The sequence below is a fragment of the Onychomys torridus genome, chromosome 4 (genome assembly GCF_903995425.1).
Source record: "Onychomys torridus chromosome 4, mOncTor1.1, whole genome shotgun sequence".
Lineage (NCBI taxonomy): Eukaryota > Metazoa > Chordata > Mammalia > Rodentia > Cricetidae > Onychomys > Onychomys torridus.
Window position 1 is genome coordinate 142995537 of NC_050446.1, and position 15255 is coordinate 143010791.

At 49.9% G+C, this 15255-nt stretch overlaps 1 protein-coding gene across 1 annotated transcript in view; it reads right to left on the minus strand.

The window, feature by feature from the left end:
- The window catches only part of Rspo4 (R-spondin 4), a 42633-nt gene extending 33885 nt beyond the window's left edge, over positions 1–8748 (minus strand). Inside the window, exon 1 of the mRNA XM_036183394.1 lies at positions 8670–8748. Coding sequence (XP_036039287.1) covers positions 8670–8748 — 79 coding nt within the window. The remainder of the gene's footprint in view (positions 1–8669) is intronic.
- Positions 8749–15255: the final 6507 nt, after the last annotated feature.

Consider the following 15255-nt stretch of genomic DNA (forward strand, 5'->3'; position numbering starts at 1 on the left):
GTGATTTTTAGCAATTTAAAAAATAATGACAGAAAAATATAGTTGGGCACAAAACAAAAGCCGAGTTTTGTAGACCCCAGTGGCTGATGTTCAGGAGCCAAGTGGCTCAAAGGCCACCTGACTAGGATTCCAGTTTGTTGTATGTGAAGGGCAAGGTATCAGATGCTATGGCGTCACCTGGGAACACATGGCTTGTTATTCGTGGGTTTGTGGTGATCCTTACACCTAGTGTGCAAAACCATGCTCACTATCATCCTCTCGGGTCACTACACAGGGGAGTGCAGATGCTCAGAGAGGGTGGCTCACTAGGCCACATCACACAGCACCAAGCATCGACTTTATCCTCAGAACCTAGGTTCCTCAAAGCTACCTCTGTTTAACTCACCACATCTGCTTAAGATCTTCAGCTGGTGTTAGGGCCATGTGTGACATTATTTTTGAGCATTCCACATACGCAAGAAGCCAGCCTCCCATGATACATGGCTGTCATCAACACTAGCTGAGTGCCTTGTGTCTTCCAGATGGGCCACAAGCAATGACCTTCAGGACACTGTACAGTCAGATGCGATCACCAGCCCTGTTGTCCTGACAGACTGTGGTGACATTCAGGAGCATGGCTGTAGGGAGAGCTGGCACAGAAGCCCAGGCCTGTCTCAACCCTGTCACAGGTCCTTGCCTGGGGTTTGACACTTGCCATTCCGTTGAGCACTCCTATGTGTTACAATGTGCTATCCTCACTTCAAGGCTGTTTTGTGAACCAGCCAACAGAGGCATGGAAGGAGGCATGACCAGAACAGGGCATCAAGGGCAGCAGCACCCATGCCTATATTGCCACTGGCCCCAGGGCACACCTAAACTCACTAGACAGCTACAGCACTCACCAATGCCAGAGCCCTTTGTTCCTGCCACCAGCTGTGGGGAAGGTGGACGCTCTGGAGATAGGGGGTGACTCCCCCCATGTGGTCTGGGGTCCCAGACATGGCTTGATTCCCTCTTGCATTGTTGGGGTACAGCCCCTTTTGAAACAGGCATCAGAGCCTCCCCGTGAGCCATGGAGTGGGGCCTGGGCCCTACAAGAAATCAATCCAGGGTGTGGAGGTGTCTCAGCCCGGGGAAGCAGCACCCAAGGGTGCAGGTCTCCCCAGACAGAGGCCAAACATGGGCCATGGGATCTGAGATAGGTAGGGCATGTGACCTGGATTAAGAAAGAAGGCTTGGGCCCCCAGGGACCTGCCTGGGGACATCCCATCTCTCCGTCTGTGTGTGGCCCTCAGAGGCCTGGTGGTGTTCTGGCACTGGACCTGAGCTCAGTCATCAATTATCTGGATTTAAGTCTTGGTTTGGCAAAACTTACTTTGTCAAGCCATTGTGTTGGAACATGAGATTGCTGATATTTGGCTGCTTTCAACATACAAAAAAGGCAATTGCATAGGCTTCATTAGTGCTTCTGTCTTAATTCTGTTTACTGCTCTGTGGAATGTGGGTAACTCGGTCTCCATGAGTGGTTGATGTGAGGCTATGAGGCCACTGTGCTCAGTAGGTACCAGGGTCAGGCAGCATTTGGACCTTAGCTATGTGGCCTTGGACAAGTTACCTAACCTCTCTGGGTCACATATTTTCTCAGTTATATGACAGGTATAATACTAATATCCACCTCACAGGCTTATTAATCTAAAGGATGTGAGCACTTCTGGGTGTTAGGGTCCCTCAGCAGCTGGGTGGTCCTCTCAATGTGGGCCACTGAACAGCCTTGTAGAGGCCTTGAGAGCGAATCATGCCTGCAGAGGCAGAATGCAGTGGTGACAATTATTGGTTGAAGGATTTGAAATCGCCATTTCTGTAGGTCAAAAAATTGGGCAGTTCCCCAGGGAAACTGAAGGCGGTGTGATTTTAGTGAAAAATTCGAGCAGATTGTGTGGAAAGAGCTGGGTGAGGGTGCATGCAGGGAAGAGTTACCACGCCACACGACTTCACGTCTCAACAGCATCCACGGCCACAGATCTGGATGAAAGACTAGCCCTGAAATCATGACAACTTTAATACAGGCCTTAACCAAATCCCCAGACCCTGTGTGGTGCTGCACATCCCCAGGTCCCTGGAGAGCCCTGTGAAGGCACCTGACCCTTGTTGCTGGGCTGCCTCCCTCCATCAATGGAAGGCCTCTTCATTTCTTCTGACACCAAACCTGCCTGGGAAAGGGCCAGGCAGGCTAGCAGCCCTCTGCTCCACAGTGGAAACAGGATCCAAGGACTTCACAGGCTCTGGAGCAGGCTGCCTTGCTGTCCTTGGCCCCTGGTCCTTCTGCACCTCCATGGCCACTTACAGCTGCTGACTGGGGGCTGGTCTTTTACGGCTGCCACCTCCATTTTTACAAGTGTTGATCTCGAGGGCGCCTCTGGCCCTTGTGTGCCTCCCCACCCTGCAACGTTCTACAGCCTCTCTCGGGAACTCCTGAGAGAAAGTTAAGCCTGGACTGCTCTGCAAACCACAACGTTCTGTGCCGAAAAGAGGCTGGCTAATGACGGCACTCAGCGCTCCACGGTAAGTGGGATTTGCTCCTGTGGGTTTTGGAATCAGAAAGACCCAGGTCACACACACGTTAGCTGTGTGACTCAGTCCCCTCAGTTTTCTTCCTGTGTATGTGAGGGGGTGGGGAGAGGAGGAAACTGTATCCACCAGACAGAGCTGGGCTGAAGGCCAGTGTGAAGAAAACATGACCGTGTCTGTCACACTCTGCCCTGGGACATCTAATGCAGGAAGAACCCTGAGGGCCCAGACAGATGAGTCCAACCTTGTAGAGGTCAACATTCAAGTGTGCTGGGAAGGATATGACACCAGGCTTGGGCAACCAGAAGCAAAAGACCTCCGGAGCTGCTCATGGGTGTAATTGGAATCTTAAAAGTTCTTATTAATAAAATCAAACCTGAGGCCAGTTATTGGGGTGAACACTGGAAGATCAGAGAAGCAGAACAAGCCACAGCTACCTCACCTTGCTAGTTCCTCAGGTGATCCTGTCTCCTCAGACTGGAAGCCTCTGAATCCTCATTCAGAATGAATCTCAGCTGAACTGTGCTGCTCCAAAGCCTAAAAGCTTAACCAGCCAAATGCTTCTAGTTTCTGGTCTTCATGTCTTAAATATCTTTCTACTTTCTGCCATCACTCCCTGGGATTAAAGGCTGGATTTCTGGGATTAAAGGCAAGTGTCACCATGCCTGGCTGTTTCTAATGTGGCCTGGAAGTCACAGAGATCTGCCTGGCTCTGCCTCCCAAGTGCTGGTATTAAAGGTGTGTGCTACCACTGCCTATCCTCATGTTTAATATTGTGGCCTCCTGCTCTCTGACCCCAGATAAGTTTATTTCAGGGTGTGTGTGTAGGTGTCCGGGGTCGGGGGAGTGGAGCTATAAATCAGACTCTCTGGGCTTACTGCCCAGTCCCTGGATAGTGCCAGGTGGCCTACCGGGCCTTAGTCTCCTCTTGGGAAAATAGGGACCCTCCTACCTTCATAAGGTCCGGCATCTTACATCTGTCCTGTATTAGGCCAGCTCGTGAAGGGCTGAGTGCCTCAGACAGGCACAGCGGGGCGGGGTGGGGTGGGGGTGGCACCCATGTTCTGATACTGAGAAGGACACACTTTCAGAGGCAGGTGAGATGGCCCAATAGACAAAGCACTTGCTGTGTGAGTCTAGCGACCTGGGTTCGGGTCCCAAGAACCCATGAAAGTCCAAGTAGATGTGGTGGCTCACTTGTAATCTCAGCACTCAGTGGGAAGAGGCAGAGGATCTTCCAGGCCAGTTAGCTAGCCGGACTAGCCAGAATCGCAAGCCCCAGGTTCAGTGAGAGAGTCTGTTTCAATAAATAGAGAACCACTGAGCAAGAAGACACCTGACCTCAATCTCAGACCATCGCACTCATGCACACACGTGAGTATGCATACATATAAACATGCACATAACATAGGCATGCACACCACATACATGCACACCACATACATGCACGCAAATAAAAAGGGAAAAGAATTTTATATTAACATTCACACTGCACACAGACTCACTCATGAGCACACATACTACATATTCATGTGCTTTTACACATACTTGCATGTATGCTCACACACCTGTGCACACAGCCCCACACAGAAGCAAGCATCACTACCCTTCTCAACACTTCAAAAGCACTCAACCATTTTCTGCAGAGTATGGTATACGGCAGCCCCTGGCAGGATCCCGGGTGGGCCACACAACCTAGACTATTTACTCTGGTTCTTCACAGAACCAACCCCCTACTCCACTCTACTTTCTTCTACCCTGTTCTGTTCCCTTCTGTCCTGTTCTGTTCCATGCCATTTCATTAAAAAACTGACTGCCCAGGCTTCAGATCTCGGTGTGAATGTCCTTCATAAGGGACAGCAAACCTCTTACACACGATGCTCCAGCTCAGCAGTGTCTCCTCTTGGAGCTCCAGAGTCCCTAAGCTATGTCCCCTCTTGGAGTCCCTAGCCGAGACCGGAACAATGGCCAGCCTGCCTGTCAAGGCTGGGCTGGAGAGCACCGGGCATCCTGCCATGGTGTTATCCCTGATGGACTTTAGGGACGCGCTGGCTATTCTGACATGGGTGACAATGCAATGCCCAGTAGAGGCTGGCCAGGGGAGCTCAGCAAACGTGGCACCCCAGATCCCTCCATGACCCAACACTGGCCCTGGCCACAACGGGACTCCCATCTTCTCCCCATTGCGTGGTCCCCAAAGCGGCCAGCCCCCTGCTTCCTGCAGGTTGCTACACTGTGTCACTGCTCAATGACCTGCTAAGGCTCCTCCTAGACATGACCGCCGGTCCCCACAGAGTTCCTTGCTTGAGCTAGGCACAGGCTGGATGCCTCCTAAGCTATGGTTCTGTGCCCCAACTTAGCAGCTGGGAGTTCCCCATAGGCTCCCCCTCCACTCCCTTGAGGAAGTCCATCCCCTATGCAGGGCCCCAGTACATGGCCAGTGCTCCCTCTGTGGTCTCTGCATCCCTGGTGGCTGGGAAAGGGGAGAGTGTCTGGATGGCTTCCCAGGGCCATGACAGGGTAAGTGGAAAGCACCTCTCTCTGTACACAGGCTGGTTTCTGAGAGGCTGAGGAGGGACAGGCCAGGTGTGGAGCTCCGGATCAGCTCCCTGTCTGCCTTGAGTGCAGGCTTCTGATTCCTAGACTTAACTAGCTGCTGTTTTACCAAGAGACCCAGGTCTCAGGGCAGGATTCCCCCACACCATCCCTCAGCACCGGTCAAGGCATCACCTCCCTCTGCTGCAAGGGAACTTCCCTTTTAGAGCTGTGGCAATGTGCATCTGAGCCTGGCTCCAACTGCATACCATCTCTCAGGCAACACATCTTGTTCTGCATCCAGCCATTGCTCTGACCCATAGACAAGAGGCCCAGGTAGCCTTACGAACCCCTGTCGTCTGTCACCTGCCTGCCCATATGTTAATCCCCACTCTGGATCTGCATCCAAGGCCGGTGCTGTCATCCAGGCTCCATTCACGGTATTCCTTGCACCCACCATAGGAAATCAAATGGGCTCAGGGGAACAAGGTCACGGGGAAGTCAATGCTCAGGAGGTATCCTCTGTCCAGCCCTCTCTGCGCTTTGTGTACTTTCCCTCCAGGATGGTGGTAAATTCTTCCTGCTGCCCAGGGAGGTGGCTTCAGTGGCTCCCACTTCACAGACGTATCAGAGAAAGTGTGTGGCCTGCCCAAGTTCTCATGCCCAGGGTAGGAGAGAATGGAGGATTTGGACCTCAGCCTCACCTCATCCCTACAGGAAGCCCTAGGTCTGTGACCAGGGGACACAATGTAGAGTGCCCTCATTTTGCCCCACTGCCCCACTGCCAGGCACACCAGTTCATTTCAAGAGAAACGTCCCCATCTGGTTCTAATTCATTTATACTTAATTAATCAAAGTGTTTTGTAAGAGACACTTGAGGTCCAAGAACCCCTTTCAAGCCTTTGCTTTCATTCTGTTTTGCAGAAACAGAAAAATTAGGTTTCATAAAAAACCAGTGATGACGCTGGAGCCAGAGGAGCCCAGGACCATGAGAAGTGGACCCCAAGGGAGGCAGTGCAGACCAGGCGGGGGCAAACAGGTCCTTCCCCATGGCTGGATACTGGGCCAAAGACTGAGGTCAAGGGCAGGGTGTGGAGGAGGAGGCAACTCAGGAAAGCAGGGAAGGGTGAGCCTTCCGCTGGCTTGGATGTCTTAGCTTTGCATCCTCCAGGCTTTTGACACAACCTGGCGGGGAGGCGGCTCTGTAACACTACGTGAATAGATGAATGAGTGTGAGCGATCAAGCAGGCAAGACACTACCAATATCCAAGCATCTAAAGAACACATTCCCTCGCCAAAGTCAGATCAGAGGGCCAAAGTCACTGAGACCCTGGGGACCACATGCACAACCTTCCAAGACATGTCTGAGAAGTGGTCCTTGCGTGTATGTCTAGGTTTGGGAAAGGCCAGCCCCTCTGCACCACCTGTTCCTGGGCTCTGATAAAGTGCACAGCCAAGAACTCTGCCAAACCCCACCTTTCCCAAACCTACTTGGTCAAGATAACCGTGACTGCTTTGCAGAGCAGGCTCTAGGGTTGTGTAGCCTCCACCTCTGTGTCAATGGAGAAACTGAGGCCGTGGGCTGAAGCAGAGGAGAAACCCTCTCATCCAAGGTCACACGGCATGAATGGGTCAGGAGAGGGACTGAAGCCCAAGGCTTTGCATCACATGAACGAAGTCATAACCTCGCTAAAGATGCCTGGCAGGTGTGCGCACCTGAGGCTCAAAAGCAGCATCTTCATCCAGCTGGACCAATGCAAGGAGCATCACTCTGCTCCCAAGTTCCTGAGGAGGTGCTAGTGAGCTGGGCTAAGAGGGGGGGACAAATTCTTTTCATGCCCTCCCCATCCTCTTCCTTTCTTCAGTGAGAATCATTTTAAAAGTCCAGCTCCACTCCCCTCCAGGGAGGCAAACTGAGGTTCTGAGAAAGGAAGACCAACCCAGCTCACAGGATCTTACAACACCCTATCATCTTAAATCTGAGATGTTAAGCATCTGCTGTGCAGCCTTAGACAAGTCAATTTCCCTCTCTGAACTTGTTTCCTCTCCCTGCATTCACTGTAAGTAGCTAACCACGCAACAGACAAGAAACTGGGATGACTAACGGTGACAGGCACCAATGTGGTGCCCTCATAGGCAGCGAACCCTCTAGCTCAGTTCCTCAGAGCTATGGTCCTCCTGATGAAGGAGAATGAAGTGTATTGCTCCTATTTTAAAGACAAGCCAGTGAAAGGAAAGGATTTTAAACATCGTTTCAGAATGGAGAAGCATCTTGGAGGACCAATGTGAAGGACCTCACACAGGTAAACCTTAAGTCCCGCGTGCCTTTCCCAAAGTCACTCACTCAGCTGGAGCCTTCAAAGGAGGGATGTGCATCCAGACAGACTGACTCCAGCATCTGGGCTCAGTGAAGGCCACTCACAAAGGGACACCTTCAGGGTCCCCAAGTCCCTGCAGCCCACCCGAGTCCACCTGCCTCTCTATTTTCTCTGTCCCTTTGTCCAGCTTCCTTAGAGGCTGGACCCCTAGGCCAGGGCCTGCCATCCTACCTCATACCCGCTCTCCCGCAGCTCCTCTGTGCACCCTGCTCCCTGACAGGGGCTACAGCAGCAATGTAAGGCTTTCCACGAAGATGGACTAGAAGCCCTAAGGGCAAAGTCACTCTCATGTACTCCCATTCAGTATTCTTGGACCCAGGCTCTCAGCCAGAGAGAACAGAGCTTCCACCTGCCTATGGGACCACTCAGCAAAGCAACCTGCCCTACAGAGTGAGCCAGCCCACTCGGTCAGTGGGTCATCATAGGGATGAGTGGGGACAGCGTGTGGCAGCCTCTTGGCGCTGTGGTCAGCCTTGGGCTGTTGATTCACAGACAAGCATCCAGGGTACTAGGACCTGCCCCGTTTAGGCATAGGGCTTGGTAGTCCTCTTGTCCCTGCCAGCACAGGGTCTACCAACTCCATCTCTGCAGGGGCAGCCCCAAACTCACCTCCTAAAGACATCTGACTGTGGCACTGAGGAAATGTGGCACAGGACCCCAAAGACAATGTTTTCAGGGCCCAGTTAGTCTCAGGTTCAGGTTTCCTGGTGGCTCCAGGAGGTCCCAAAGGAAAAAAATCCCAAGGCTCCTAGAGAGGACAAACTTCTTCCAAGTCACCCAGAATAGATCACAGAAAGGCTCATCTAGCTCACTTCTGGGGGAGGGGGTTGACAGCAGGAGTCAGGGGCAGCGAGGGAGCCCCATGTAGGGCATGGAGCCACTGCTCTTGATATAACCCTCTGGCCCAGGGAGAATGCTTGGGTTGGCTTCTTAGCCATTAGCTCTGTCTTCTAGTGCCTTGGTCCCAAGGATGGTTCCTTAGGTTTTTGGTGTCTGTGGAGTTAGTTACCCTTTGGACATTGCTGGGAGGCTGGGGCCAGTGAGCTCGACCACTAGCCCCTTCCCTCCGTGCAGTGCTGCTTGGGTCCAGATTATTCGACAGCTCCCCGTGTACTAGCTCAGGCGTCTAGCACCAGACAGATTCCCCACCAGGCTACCACCAGCCTGCCTCAGAGTGCCTACCCCAACACAGTCCGGCCACATCAGTACCTTGCTTCTTCCTCCGGTGCAGGGCGAGCATGTCCACCGCGTGGGCGACGAGCAGTAGCAGGCAGAGTGGCGCCCGCATCTGGGCAGCCTGGTGCTTCTGGCGCCCTAGCGCCCCGACGGCCCGGCAGCCGCTGTGCGGGGACGGCTTGTGGCACGCGTTGCGCATCCGCGGGTTGCTGGTCGCTGCGGCCACCACCGGGGACCCGCCGTGCGCCTAGGGCGCGGTGGGTCGAGTGAGGGCTTCAGCGTGGCCGCGCGGCCGGGCGGGGAGGAGCCGGCGGCTGGGCGGCGCTTAACCCTCGGGGGGCCCGTGAGGGTGCTGGCGGTCCTGCCCGCCCCGCGCACGTGCACAGGCCGACTGCAGGTACACCCACGCAGTACCGCACATCCACCCGTTCAGACCCTCCAGCAGCACCCTCCCTCTGCCACTTCTGATCTCCCCCTCCTCGTGCCCCCAGGACCCTCCTGAGTTGTTTTTCTGTGTGAACAGTCCCCTGACTGCTTTGCCTCCCAACACTCCACTCTGGCCAAGAGCTAGGCCCCTCTCTGGCGCACGGGTGGGTTCGCACCTGGCTCTCTGGTGCCCAGCCCTCTCCATCTCTTGGCTCTCGGGGGTGGGAGTGTGAACCAGGCTGCTCCAGATGTCCCAAACACTTTCTGGTCTGAACCCTGAGTGGTTCCTGCTGCAGCCCCGGGGAGCCCCTCTTCTTTGACCCAGTGTCCAGAATCTCATAAATTTGCTTAGGAAGGGGCCTGGGACCTGGAGTGTTTCTTATCTCCGGGATTGGGTTAGTTTTAACTGTTTGAGTGCCAAATTGCTCCTCCATGAAACAGTACTCTCCTGCCTCCTGTGACCCTGTGACACAAGTCCAATTGCAGTGAAGCTGCCACAGAGGTGTCTGAGACCCATGAGCTTGGCCTTCGGCTAAACACTTTATGTGAGCTAAAAGCTTCAGAACAACTAACTTCCTATTTTGACTAACTGCGCATTCCAAAGGGGAAGGGATGCTCAGAGAGACCAAATGAGTGTCCAAAGCTGCACAGTAGGTCGGTAGCCTTTTAGCCACTTCTCAGCACACAGTCTCATCACAGAGGGAGTGGAGAGAGCCTTGGAGGCCTAAAGGACAATCAGCTTTCCTGCTTGCTACAAGTGTGACTTGATAGAAAGAGGTCCCAAGGCTGGCTGGCTGTCTAAACCCCTACCTCCCACCCCCAGCCTACATGCAAGGCCTGCCTCTGGCCAGCTGCAGGTAAACACTGTGGCTCTCTGCCAGGGCCCTCTGGTTCGGATGTCTCTGATTTCTCCCTTTCATCCCAAGTCTCCAACTTCTCACCATATTTTTCAAGTTTCTCAAACCTCTTATACCTGTGTTTTGTTTTTGTGAGATAGTGCCTTATGTATCCCAGGCTAGCCCAGAACTCACTGAGTAGCTAAGGATGACCTTGAACTCCCGACCATCTTCCTTCCATTTCCCAAGTGCTGTCATTACAGGTGTGTAATACCACATCTAGCATCCCCTTACATCCTGAGCATTTCATGCCCTGGCTTCTTCATGGAGCGGGGGCTGAATCCTACCACTCTTCTCCACTGACTCTTTCAGGACCCAGTCATGGTTTGACACCTCTCCAGGAAGTTGTCCCTGATTCTTAGTCCAGAACCTCTTCTGGGCATCCACAATTCTCCATTACAGATGTCTTAACACAGACATTTCTGTCTCTTCCTCTGCCCCAGCTACCCATGCCTCCTCTTGGCTCTCCCTCTTTAGGTCCTTTACAGGGCTTTTGTTGTGCCTCTGCCTGGAAAATCCTCCCCCTGGTCCCTTCGGAACTTGTTTCCAGCATGGCCACCTCAGAAAGCCCTCTCCCATCACTGCAGAAGTACAGGGCACTCTCTCCACCTCATTTTCCTCTTTTCTCCACAGTACCAGGAACCACTGGCCTGCTTTTGTCTGCAGCTTGTGAATTACACAGGGTAGCAACCATCTGTGTATTTACCATGTGCCCAGTGCATAAAATGATTACTCGGTATTTTTGAAATGAATAAAAGTATGAATGATCGAGACGAATAAATGAATGGTTGAGCATTCACAAATCCCAAGATTCATTGTGGGACCTTGTGGTGGTTTGAACAAAAATGTCTCCCACAGGCTCAGATGTTGGAGCTCTTGGTCCCAATTGGTGGTGCTGTTTGAGTAGGTTTAGAGGTGTGACCTTGTGGTTGGAGGGAGCACGTCACCGGGGCGTGCCTTGGGGTTTAAAAGCCACACACCACTCCCAGTTCTCTCTCTCTGGCTCCTGTTTGCAACCTGTGATGTGAGCCCTCAGCTCTCAGCTTCCAGCAGCATCCACATGTCTGTCATGCTGTTTCTACCATTATGGACCCTAAAATTCTGGAACTGTAGGCCCAAATAAACCCTTCCTTCTATAAATTGCCTTGGTCATGGTGTTTCATCAGAGCAACAGAAAAGTATCTAATAGCCCAAGAATTTCCTAATCTTGTGAGCCCAGTGAACCCTCTAGGATCTCCAGAATCTGAGTTTGAGGATTTAAGTCTCAAACTCAGGATCCCCTTCCTCCCTTAGATGCTCAGAAGGTTTGGTGCTATCTCTAGGGGGTCGTCTGGGCATCTCAGCCTGCCATTCAGACCTTCCTCTAGTACAGCTACCCAGGGAGGGCATTAAGGCTGGGGATGCTGGTAGTCTTTCTAGGAGCTGTGGGCCTGAGGCTATTACTCAGGAACTACTGGGAACTGTCAAGAATAGTGGCTTATAGCACATGATCCCAGAAGAAATCCTCCCAGACTGGAGGGCTCAGGCTTCCTCCCTCTTCCACACAGCAGCCCTTCCTCAGCCACAGTTTCAAGTGATGTCAGTTGACAGAAGTCTGCAAATATAAAATGGAAAATTATAGAAACAAGTATTCATAAATATGAAATTATGGCCTGTTAGGAGTAATGCATTCCTCTTGTTTAATCTGGTCTTGGATTTGAATCATACCATTTCCTAGCATATCTACTCTGTATATATCACCTTCTTGTTAATCACTTAGTTGATTGGCAGTGCTTGTGTTCAAGTCACCGTTATGTCATTTATTAATAGTCCCAAGTGGTGACACCAGTGATTCACATATGCCAGAGAGAAGCCAGAAGTGCTTCCTTTAAGTAGAAAGACAAACATAAAATAAACTATCTTGGGAGGTATATTGTATTCATTTGACTTTTATTACACTATATTGTTGCACTTTTCCCTTCTTTTTATTTGCTTGTGTTGTTAATCTTGTACCATGTCTGACTTATAAGTTGAACTTTATCATAGGTTGGATATATAGGAAACGCAATCTATATAGGTGTGGTATGCTTTGTTTCAGACATGTACTAGGCTTCTTGGGGGTATGTGTCTTGGGAAAGGGGCACTACTCTACATGGTTTCAAGTTTCCCGAGAAGGCAAAGGCTTATGGAGAGGACAGAGCTGTTCATTTATGTCCTGCTGACAGGAACTCTGCTTCCCTGCAAGGGTTGCTGGGAAGTGTAGTCTAGTCCAGTAGCTGGAGTCCACATAGTAGGCAGGAAGAGTGGGTGGATATCTGCAACCAGAACACCTGGACTTCCCATCAGGCCAAGCACAAGCTCCCCAGGGCCACTCGATGGCTCCTGCTCAGATGACCACCAGCCCAGCTTTGCCAGGGACTGCTTTGTTTCCAGAATGCTGTGTTATCTCACCGCAAGGAGCTTGGTTTCAGCATCACCACAGTCAAGATTCCTAACAAAGCTACCACCACAGGACTCCCACATGGTACCCTCATGGCTCTGCCCTTCCTCTCCCTCCTCAGCACTAATCCCTAGCAACCACTCATCTGTTCTCCATCTCTGTAATTATGTTGTTACACAAATATTATGTAATGGGATTGTGAAGTGTGTACAGTTTGAGACTGGCTTTCTGCATTCAGCATAATTTCCTTGAGAGTCACCCCAGTTTGCCCGTGTGCTACAGTTGACTGCTTTTTATTCCTGAGTGGTCTTCCGTGGTGGTGGGCACCGAATATAGTCACCCAGCATTTTACTCCATTAAAGACATTTGTATTTTCAAATGTTGCTTATTATAAATAAAGCCACTGTCTGGTTTTTTTTTTTTATGTACTACATAAAAAATGCTGTGTTGGATATTGTGATTTTTCAAATGTTTTCTCCTGCTCTGTAATTTGTCTCTTACCAGACTCTCTCACAGAGCAAATAGATTTAACTTCAATGGGGTCCACTGTATCATATTTTCCTTTTTATAAATTATGCTTTGTGTTCTAGTTTGCTTCCTGTTGCTGTGACAACACCAGGACCAAAAGCAACCTGGGGAGGAAAGGGTTTATTTCAGCTCACAGGTTACTGTCCGTCATGGAGAGGAGCTCAAGGCAGGAGCTTGAAGCAGAAACCATGGAGGACCAGCACTTACTGGCTCGCTCTGCTAGCTTTCTTGTACAGCCTAGGGATGGTATTGCCCACAGTGGACTAGGCCTCCTACACTGATCAGCAATTAAGAAAATGTCCTGCATTCATGCCCTCAGGCTTGTCTGCTGAGGCAGTTCCTCAGTTGAGTTTCCCTCTTCTCGGGGGTGTCTTTCTGACAACCAAGATTAGCTATCACACTTTAAGTTTCAAGTCCAAGAACATTTGCTGGTGTTGAGTGTCAAAGGCTTTCATCTATGACTTCCTAAAAACGATACATCTATGGGTCCATGATTCATTTGGGATTTGATTTTGTGAAAAGTGTGGGGTTTATAGGTCAAGGTTCATCTTCTGCTTGGGAATATCCAGTTGCTCTCATATGATCTGGTATTACTGTCTCCACTAGTTTTAGTACTCTGCCTCCATTGAACTGCCTTAACTCTTTTATCACAAATTAGTTGGACACATTTATATATGGATTTATTTTGGGATTTTTCTATCCTGCTCTGTGGAGTGTCTGTCTTTTTGCCTGTCAACACCACATTTGGGGGGCTTAGAAGATGGCTAAATCAATAATGTGCTTGCCATAAAAGCATGTAGACCTGAGTTCAGATCCCCAGCACACCTGTATAAAGCTGGACTCAGCAGGTTCTAATCGCAATGCTGAGGAGGCAGAGTCAGGCAGTTCCCTCGGGATCCGGCCCAGTCAGTAAGTTTGAGGTTCAGAAAGAGACAGTCACATAAAAAGTAAGATAGAAACAGAAGATGCCCAACATTGACTTCTGGCCTCTATGTGCAAAGCACAGGCACACGTGTGTAAATGCACACACAAAATACTACATTGTCTCGACCTCTGTGCCTGTATAGTAAGTCTTGAGTTTAGTTAGGCCCACTCCTCTTAATTATTTTTCAAAATTATTTTAACTATTCTCTTTCTTTTGTCTTCCTATATACATCTTGGAATAAGTTTGTATCTATAAAAAAAAGTCTTACTGAGAATCTCATTACATATACCTATCAATTTCGAAGAAATAACTTCAATCTGCTGAACTGTCTCATCTACAAATGGTATGTGTCTCTGTCTTCTTAGAATCCTTTGGTTTCTCAAGTCAAAACTTCATCAGTTTAGCATAGCATTCACATCTATATTTTGTTGGCTTCAAATCTATTTCATTTCTTTTTTCCCCTAACAAGTTTCAATGCTATTGGATTTTTAATTTTGCTGTCTCCACATTCATTACTAACTTATAGAAATATAGACAATTTTGTATATTGCTCTTATATCTTGTCACTTTGCTGAATTTGTTTATTAGTTCTGTGAATGCATATATAGAATTAATGTATGCATAGAATTAATGTACATGTATATATGTGTAATATATGTGTGTGTGTGTGTGTGTGTGTGTGTGTGTGTTTACATAGAAAACCGGCAAGTAAGTACCATTTTCCTTTCTTTCTGAATTTAATACCTTCTATGTCCTTGTTTCTGCCTTGTTGAACTGGTCAGAACTTCCAGCACTATGCTGAAGGGGACCGATGAGAACAGACATCCTTGTCTTGTTCCCAGTCTGAGTGGGACGGCTTCCAGCCCTCACCAGTGAGCATGACATTACCAGTCAGGCTTTTGTGGATGTTTTTCATCAAGTTTCAGGAATTCTTCTGGTTGCTGTTTTTCTGGTTGTTAAAATTATGAATGGATTTTCAATTTGTCAATATTTTTGTGTATGCTGATACAATCATTTAACTTTTACCTGTGGATGTCATACGTTACCTCCTATAGTGGAACCTGCCCCCACTTGGTCATGGTTTGCGTAGCTCTCTTCCCGAATATTTTTAAGGACTTCTGAGAGTCTGTTCATGAAGGCTAGTGGCCTATAGCTTCCCTTTGTGTTCTCTCTGATTCAAGGGCCAGTGCTTAACACTAGTCTTGTAGGAAGCACCAGAGGACCAAAGCCGACCAAATGGAATTGCCCAGAATCTGATGACTCCCCTGACAGTGTGCTTCAATTGATTAATTAATTAATTAACAAACTAATGAATTAGGTATTTTGAGACAGGGTCTCACCATGTAGGCCCAGGGAACCTCTATTTCTTTTGCTTCCTCCATCCACTTGACCCAAGGCTCGCCAGCCATTCCCCTCCTTCTTCTC